Raw genomic sequence first — 10,000 nt, forward strand, 5'->3', positions numbered from 1 at the left:
GTAACAGACTGAAGTGTGTAGGCCAGAAAGAAATGTTTTCTTTGTTTATACAGAGATGAATAATGAGGGTTAGATTGTTAGATGATGCCTATAATGACTTTCATAATAAAAGTCTTCTCTCACAAGTATTCTACCTAATTCCAATTGAAATTTTGTGTGATCTGTGATAGATAGCCTGTATTCTGAAGTCCAGTAGGAGTGAAAAGCTTTTGCCGCAGCCTCTGAACTTCATGCTCAGCCATTAGTTCTGTACCATATTTATTCTCACCAGAGAAGTACACAAGCCATATCATGCCAGAAGAGGTTTTTGGAATTAGTCAGAGCACATAAACAGACACTGCACAAGAAGTAGTCTGACTTGAGGGGGGTGGTCTTTCAAACATATGCTAAGTATAGAGCATGAAGTTTATGAGTTTGTGAGAATTACATTTTAAGCAACAGTTTGAAGAAAACAGGTTACAAATAGAGTTAGCTCATGCTACAGATCTTTCAGGAAACGGTAGTAGTATGTCAAAATTGTTGTTAAAGATGCACCCAAAGTAACTACCTAATGATAGTTACAAATGTAAATCAAGATGGATATGTGTAGGATGGGAAATGAGGGAAAATGAATGACAGGATGGTGCTTCGGCAGCCATCACACCTACTTCACACTGATGATAATATGACATCACCACCAGCCAGTCCAAAACATGCTGTTACTTTGGTAGAGTTGGTGTAGATGTATTGAGGAAATGTTTTTCTGTTGGTCTTTAATGCGGTTTGGAATAAGGCTGATGCTTTCATCCCCTAGAAACTGATAGTTTTGACATAGGTCTGTCTAAACTATTCAGAAACTTTCCAAACACGTAGATTACAGGAAAATGGGGCCTTATGTCTGAAACACAGAACTGTACTAAAGGTAACATCTAAGAAAATTGTAAGTGAAATATTATAGTTTTTGTATTTATAGTTGCCACATATGTAGTTCCTACATCTATTTCAGAATAATAATGGAGTTTGGTAATTATAGGACCCCCACTTGGTTATAGAATAACATACAATAGGGTTAAGTGTAGGTGAAAGTTTAAGCTAGGATAGGGTAGGATATGTTATTAGCTGGAGGGAATTTATTTAACCACTAGCCAAGTATGAGTTTCAGAATTAGATAGTTTAGTAAGATAATTAATCAAGTAAGAATTGGATGCAAAGTTTGATGCCATTAGCATTTTTCACTATATGTGAGGCATACTAGTTGTGAGAAGGAGAAATGTCTTTTTCTTTGTTACAGTTAAGAAAATGTTTTGCCAAACTTCTTACCTCTGCTTTCATAAATTCATGATAGTGATGTTACATTGAGTGTACTATATATACTAAGAGACTGAAAGATACTGAAATTTGATGAAAAATTATTTGTAGGGCAAAGCTTCCATCAAACCTACAGAATAGCAGCCACATGTCAGGCCTGTCCATAATGGGTTGATATGAATTTGAAATTTTATGGTGACTGCCCCAAATTGTTCATGTTCAACTATGCATTCTTCATTTTACTTTTGCTGATTATTTTATTGAAGGCCCCCCCCCCTCCTTTAACCCATTCCCGCCGGGCCGTTTCGTCTTTTATGGCGTCAATGCCGGGGCTCTCGAACGCTTAGGCCTAAATCAATTATATCATTGACGGCGTATGACGGCACCCGTGCTATCATATTATATAATCGCCGTCTGTGGCCGGCGGCCGGCGGCATTGGGTTAAAAAGAGGAAATTACTCTACCCAGCAGTATAAAGATAACCTGGAATTACCATAAAATGTTTAATGAATATTTCATTACGCAGGGTAACATGTAACATACAGATTTATTATTTTCGTTATTATTCACAAAGCAATATCATTATTTAGAAGTACCAGTCTCATTCTATGTACTGTTCCCACTGCCCTTGTATAGGATAATGTAAATATAACCCACTATTCTGATTGGTATTCATAATGTGTAATAGTAGAATGTAATAATGACTATGAATGTCTATCATAGAATGTTTTGGAAAGTTTGCAGTGTCTGTAAGTACCCGTTGGAAGTACAGCATTCCAACAACTAGGACTTGCTCAAGGGAACATGGGTACGACCTTCCTTTGTAGGTTAAGCAAGAGGGAACCAACTGCAAAACCTTGGTTATTGGTTAGGTATCAGTTTCATAGGACTCCACTTTCACCAAGAGGTGTATCATGTGCATGCAAATTAGAGGTATTCTTAGCTTGATTTTTTTTTTTTCATTTTCCTCTTTTTTTGTTACACTCCATTTTATTTCTATCTTCATTTTTAGGATCCATACGTATGTACAATGTTATTAACAACATAGGCTAGGCTAATTCCTTCTTACCATATCAATTAAATGATCACACTCAACATTTCTGACATTTTTGACTCTTACTTTTCTGAGATGATATTGTCAATATCCTATTTTATATTTCAAATTACAAAGTGCTTCATGCAATAAATTGAGATGCATTTGGTTTTATATTTTTTCTTTTAATGCATGTCTGTAATTTACTATTAGATTAATGTAATGACCACAGATTTAACTTATATTTGCAAAAATATAGTAACATCTACCTTCTTTGAAAACTTAAACATTTTACAACAGATAAAGGATTTAGGTGGTCCTGTAGTTTTCTACACACTACAAATTTGCATAAGGGTTGTAGTTTATAGTACTTCCCATATCATAGTACAGTGCATAACCATTATATATGCTTTGTCATGGACAGTTCTATACAACACACAGCTCTGCTGGAGTGATGACTACACAGGGACATGGTTGTTCCACTTGAAGGTGTTCATGTACCTGCCTGTTCCAACTACAACACTTCACTGTTAGAGGATACACACTCAAAAGTTAATTTTATTGTTATATATTTTTACGCAGTAAAGTTAGGTGTCAGAAAGTTTTCTGTGTGGTTGAAAGTATAAAATAAAATGAATGGTGATTATCTTTCTATTTGTATATCTGTGGCTTTCAGTTAAGGCCTTTTAATATATCAGTTGTTGAGAGGCTTACACTAATTTTGAAGTTTAATGATCATTTATGAGACTTGTTTTGTCATATAGTTTGAAGGAGAAGCACAGGTTTATATAGCTGTAAAGACCATGGGTATAAACAAGAGATTTTGCAAAATCCCAATAATTTAAAGGCTCTGTCACACTAGCCTATTTTCCGTCGTTTTTTTTTGTCAATTTTTTGAGGCGCGCAGTCACACTAGGAGCCCTTGGCTTAGTAATGCGATACTCGCATCGCATTTGTAAACAATGGCGCCGAACAAGCGATAGTGCGCGGTTAAGCTAGACTTTAGCAGTTTTAGCAGATGCTGAGCGTAACCAGAAAAAACAATAAAATATTCTAATTCAAGTATTCTTCTGAAGGGCCTGTGTCCATCCATAGTCCATTGTGTTTCAAAACTGGAGGAAAAATAGTGCGCTCTGCGGCTGACAGATGTAAACAATGAAGTCGAGCACTTAAAACAAATTTTATCTATGGAAATAAAATTTAGATTTACATACTTCTCTTTGTCAATTTTAAGCTATAAATAAGAAAAGTAAATTTCATTATATTTGAATATTTTTAATGATTTAAAACAAATGCGAACATTTAAAAATGTAGTTCTTGATTTGATTATGCTTGGCCAATAAGACGACGGGAATGTTTCACGCGGAAACTCGGAATTATCGTTTGACTAGAAAGATGCCAATTCGCTCAAAAATTTACAATTTTTCAGAAAATTGACGGAAAAGTGCTAGTGTGACAGCGCCTTAATAAGTTCAATTTATAAACAAGCTATCATCTTTAATCAAAATTTACAATTACCAAGCCCCTTAAGGTTAGGGTTTAGATAGTCTTATACCTAGACAATACTATTTAAGAACATAACATATCCTTCTATTTATGTAAGTTTTACTGCAGTTCACCCCCTCCCCTCCCCTTCTATCCTTTGATAATAGTTGTGATGAGAATTGTAACTTGGTTATAAGTGTTTACTATTACTGGTACTATAGCTACTGTTGCTATTATTATTCTTACTATTATTATTACCAAAGTTGCTATTATTATTATGATTATTACTATTATTTCTGCTGTTGCTACTTTTGCTATTGTTATTATAGATATTATTGGTGTTCGTATTATTGTTGGTAATATTATTCCTATTGTTGCTAGTACTTCTCTTATTACTATTAATGCAACTGCTACTGCTCCTACTACTACTACTACTACTACTACTGTTGCTCTTACTATTACTACTACTACTACTACTGTTGCTATTACTATTACTACTACTGTTGCTATCACTATCACTACTACTACTACTACTACTACTGTTGCTATTACTATTACTATTACTATTACTACTACTGCTACTACTACTGCTACTACTACTGCTACTACTACTACTGCTACTACTACTACTACTACTACTACTACTACTACTACTACTACTATCACTATTACTACTACTACTACTACTACCACCACTACTACTATCACTGTTACTACTACTACTGCTACTATCACTATTACTACTACTACTATCACTATTACTACCACTACTACTATCACTATTACTACTGCTACTACTACTATCACTATTATTACTATTACTTCTAATCTAATTCTAATTCTACTACTACATTAACTAATTCTACTAATACTACTTCTACTTCTATTACTACCACTACGACCACCACCCTTACCATTACCACTACTGTAAAATTTATTATTGTTATTACAGTAACAAAACTTATGAATACTAAATGATATGAATACTAAATGATATTCATAGATTGTCAGGTGTAAAAATAACACTGAGTAAAGATTACAGCTCCATAATTTTGTGGTCTACCTCAAAAGCTTAGGTTCCACCAGGCTCATCTGATTCTGGAACCAGACTTGTGTCTGGCATTATCACACTTTTGGTCGAGATAGTGGTGATCTTATAGTCCATGGTAGTCTTGGAAAGATGTTTAATGCTATTGTGCAGTTATAACACTATTAAAAACACTTTAAAGTCAGCCTAGACACTAACCAGGCCCAGTGAAGTGTAATTGTAATGTAACCACTATTGGTGGATGGGCTGCTGATGGTAGGTCCGGGACCAGGGCTGAGTCTGGGTATTGGAACTAGGGCTTAAAGTGATGGAAAGAGGATTAAGTGATATGAATTCTGAATGGAAGGGTAGCAATATTCTTTAATTTGCTTATCTGCTTGGTATGTGTTCATGTATTGGTTCTTGGCTGTTTCATAAGGCTCTTGATCTTATTTCTTCTTGTGGACGTTAATGGATTTAAGATGATGTTTTATTTGTTGTATTAATTTGTAATAGATGCAGATTGAGAATGCAGTACTCCTTGTAAATTCTCAGGTTCTGCTGTCCATAACCTTCTGTAACTGGTACCCACTCCTCTCCTTCCATGGGGGTCCCTCTTTTATCTAGACATAACTAGTATTATAGCAATCCACTTAAAATTCATGGCCATTGAGCATGTAAAAAGAAATAGCCGGCAAAGAGTAGGGCTCTTGTCCTTGATGCAGTGTGTGATTCCGAAGGAGGTTATGTGTGCAATAATTCAATGACTGTTTTTGAATAGCTGTGCATCCATTTTTCTTTTTTTAATTTTTATTGTCAAATCTACAAGGTTACCCAAGTCCTATGGTATCCTATGTATCCTTCTTATATTGCTTTTACTCTTTAACCCATTGGCTGCCGTATTAATAAAATGTGTATACAATCACGTGGCAGGATTGTTGTATGGCACGGTGCCATCCGCATTTATGACCGATGCTGCCTTGACAACAAATTATGCCATCTGCTATCAATGGGGTAAAGAGGAGCTTTGTCTTATACAGTTTCAAAAAAGTGTAAATAATTTAGGTTTGGGATAGGAGAGCTGAGAATGATTTAATCCTTTTGTGAAGGGAAATTTTACTGCATTTTTCCTATTGTTGAAATTGCAAGCTATTTATTCCTTCAGTTTTGTATCTATGAGGAGCTAGATGCTAATTAGTATCACAGAGCTATTGTACCAAAAATTGACTTGTATATCATGCTCTAAGTCTAGAAAATGATAGAAAATATACACATCTTAAAATGTCCACCTTCGGCTGTACATCTTAAGAAGTGGCCCATCTTGCAAGGGTTGATTAAGAATTTTAATTTGCATGATGTAGATGTTTAGGTATGGAGCCATGTTTGCTTTATTTACAAAAATCACTTCCCAGTTTTACATTGTTTCATATATTCATACTGTATGTGAATACCTATTTAACCCATAGATGATGGTAGACCGTCAAGTAAGTTTTTTATTCTGATACATTTTTTTCATACGTAGATGGCTCCAGGGCTTAGTCACTAAGAAATCAATTTGTAGGCCTACCTGACCCCGTCTTTTTTATCATATTCCTTGAATTTTCATGAAAACTGCTTTTATGTTTATGACCTATTATTTTCTTTTTTATCATTATGATAAGAATAATAGTGATAGAATAATCACATTAATAACAAACTCTTTTTTTCAAAAAATTCAAGTAAAGGGGAATAAAGGTGAGGTCAGGTAGGCATACTAATTGACTCCTTGGTGACTAGGCACTTGTAAAACCATGTGTGTGTAAAAAACACTAATAACAGAATACCATAGTAGACAAGCCAATGCCCATTGTCAAAAGGTTAATTCTTTTTCATTTTATTATGGAATATAAATTTTATCAAAGCTTGTAAAAGAGATAAAAAGGAAACACTATGAGTTTTATGTAGTTTGGAAAGTAGATTTAGTATCATTTTTTACTATTATATTTTAACACTTATTTTTAAGGGAAATGATATTAGTCATCAGTTGGAATATGTCAAGTATATATAGAGAAAAAGCTGACAGATATTATACAGGTGAAGGTGTGTACTGGTTGTATTCTTGTCTTTTTTCCTGTTTTCTCTTCTGTACTTGCCTACTCTTACCGTTTTGTTTTTAGGGGGGGGGGGGGCATAATGAATTGATATTCAGATCATCACATGTTTGGTGTTGATGCATGTGACCTCCATGAGTGATAGGTTATTGCTACAGAACTTTCATGACAGTTGCATTGGCCTATCTGAATTATAAGAAGATGTAAATCACTAGTGTTTTCATTACAGTCATTGTGTTAGGTAGCTATATAAAGATAAGTGTACTGTTGTGAGTCTCAGGCAGCACTTAGCAGAAGTGTTCTTTTGATTGTCCTATTTTTCCATAGTTGACTATTATGACAAGCTTCTTCAGGGTGAATTGATAAATATTTATGATTGCATAGGTATTTACAGCAGAAGTAACAAAGGCTTTTTGTTTTACAGAAGATGCGGATGAGGATGTGGCTGCCAGGGAGACTGGGATCTTGTCACTGGCCGAGCAGTACAAGAAAGCTGGTCAGGCTCACCAGCTGGCACAGCTTATTAAAGATACACGACCATTCCTCTCACAGATTTCTAAGGCCAAGGCTGCAAAATTGGTGCGCACAATGGTCGACATGTTCCTGGATATGGAAGCTTCAACAGGACTGGAAGTAGAAGTATGTAGGGAAAATATCGAATGGTCAAAAAGCGAGCGACGTACCTTCTTGCGTCAGTCTCTGGAGGCTCGCCTAGTGGCACTCTTCTATGACACTGCACAATACACAGAAGCACTTGCTCTTGGCTCACAGCTGCTGAAAGAATTGAAGAAATTGGATGACAAAAACCTTTTGGTGGAAGTACAACTTTTAGAAAGCAAGACCTATCATGCATTGGGAAATCTACCAAAGGCTCGAGCAGCCCTGACATCAGCCCGTACGACTGCTAATGGAATCTACTGCCCACCAAAACTCCAGGCTGCCCTTGATCTTCAGTCTGGCATTCTTCATGCTGCAGAGGAGAAGGATTTTAAGACTGCATTTTCATATTTTTATGAAGCCTTCGAAGGGTATGACAGTATTGATAGTCCAAAAGCATTAACGGCTCTAAAGTACATGTTGTTGTCCAAGATCATGCTCCAGTCACCAGAGGATGTGCACAATATTGTTAGCGGGAAGTTGGCTCTACGACACAGTGGTAGTCATGTGGATGCCATGAAGGGCATTGCCACCGCAAGTAGCAAGCGCTCGCTGGCAGATTTCAAGACCACCGTTGCCAAGTACAAAGAAGAGCTAGAAGGTGATATGATTGTGAAAGCCCATCTCAATACCCTTTATGACAACATGTTGGAGCAAAATCTTTGCAGAATTATAGAGCCATACAGTAAGGTGCAGGTGTCTTATGTCAGTGAAACTATAGGCCTCCCTCAGGATGCAGTCGAACGAAAACTGTCCCAGATGATTCTAGATTCTAAGTTGACAGGTATTTTGGATCAGGGTGCTGGCGTCTTGATTGTCTGGGATCCAGTAACAAAAGATAAAACTTACGAACATGCTCTCGATACCATAAAAGCCATGGAAAAAGTTGTGGACGTCTTGTACCAGAAGGCAAAGAAACTAACGTAAAAGATAGCTGGCATAGCTTTTGCACAGTTACACTATATAAGATTAGGGCTGGTTATTATTTCTGGTGTATTGATCCCAGTGTGTCTGTCTGTGTATTGTACTTCATTTATGCTGTACATTGCAGGAATGTTGAAACTGTCCAGGATTTTTAAGAGCCCCTTGGTGAAGCTCTCCAGGGTTGTGATGTAAAACCTGGATTGTAATATGACTGACACTTACAGTTGTGCTACTGAAACCCCCCCATTTTGTATATATAAACTATCATACGGAGGGATAGTAGTGCTTCTTAGTCAGTGATAAGGATACTTTATTAAATGTGCTACTGTTTATAATACATATATCTATACACAGAAATCAAATTAAGATTAGAGTTACTATTGGAAATGTTATTGTTTATTTTTGTTTAGTGGCATTTCTGTGACAGAGGAACAGTAGCAGTTTGGAGTAATCCAAAGCAAAATTATCTATGTTACTCTAAATACACTCTTTCTTTCAGTTACACATTTCTAGTATTTTTTGTATTTGTTTCTCTTTTCCAATTTATGTTCTAATTACAGCAAAAATCAGGAATAACAAGGCATCATGTATAGTTACTGACACTTGTGTCCCAATGCTTGTGACCCAGTATCAGGCATCTCCTTGTGAGTAGCAGCAAACTCCAAGTGCTGTGTTAACTGTGCTTAGAAAGGACTCTCTTCTAATACTAACCCAGGAAATGGAGGATTCGTTTCTTTTTTGTCTTTATGTTGTGCAGTATCACAGTGATGACCGTGACTAGGGATAAGGATTGCAGTTGCAGGGGACTATTTTTCATGTCCGCATTATAATCAGCTTACCACCTAGATTTGACTTTGAGATATTTTATAAAATAAAAAAAGGAATCTTAAATTTGTTTTTTATTTGTTCCTTTGTTATGGAATTGAATTAAGATTATGAAATCATATTTGGAGAAGAGAATTGTTAAAAAAATATGGTTAAAAGATTTCAAGTGAAATGTGGCAATTTGAATACTAATGAATATGTTGTCACAAAAACAAGAAGTATACCAGTGAGTGTGCTCCTTTGATTGTTTTCACTCTTTATCTATAAATGATGCTACTTTGTGATTCTGCAGCAGGAGCATATAATTTGTTGTACATTAAAGTCAAACCAAAAACATGAATTGTCATCGCAATAAATTTAAACAAGAAACAAGATGACTACGTGCTTGAAACATAGATTGCTTCATTTTAAGAGTAAATTTTTGCTTGATATATTTTTTATCAAATGCCAAAAATACAGTTTAGAAAATAATATATGGTGTTACTTTCACCTTTATAGTGGTAATAACGTTTGCATTTGTATTCAATAGACATGCAACTTTTAACTAGTTTCAATAATTAGTTTATTAAGACTGTCAGAGTAATGGATACTTTATGATGTGAGTGAAGCTTTCATTATTAGAAAGTGATGAAGGCTCTGTCCAACATCAACCATGGTGTTACAATTGCATGT

General features: G+C 35.5%; 1 protein-coding gene across 1 annotated transcript in view; it reads left to right on the top strand.

Moving 5' to 3' along the window:
* Positions 1–9,394, top strand: part of Rpn6 (regulatory particle non-ATPase 6) — a 10,284-nt gene extending 890 nt beyond the window's left edge. Inside the window, exon 2 of the mRNA XM_043005113.2 lies at positions 7,347–9,394. Coding sequence (XP_042861047.1) covers positions 7,347–8,506 — 1,160 coding nt within the window. The 3' untranslated portion in view covers positions 8,507–9,394. The remainder of the gene's footprint in view (positions 1–7,346) is intronic.
* Positions 9,395–10,000: the final 606 nt, after the last annotated feature.

Source organism: Penaeus japonicus, unplaced genomic scaffold (genome assembly GCF_977035675.1).
Source record: "Penaeus japonicus unplaced genomic scaffold, GWHDUDI00000001_assembly GWHDUDI00000024, whole genome shotgun sequence".
NCBI classification, from domain to species: domain Eukaryota; kingdom Metazoa; phylum Arthropoda; class Malacostraca; order Decapoda; family Penaeidae; genus Penaeus; species Penaeus japonicus.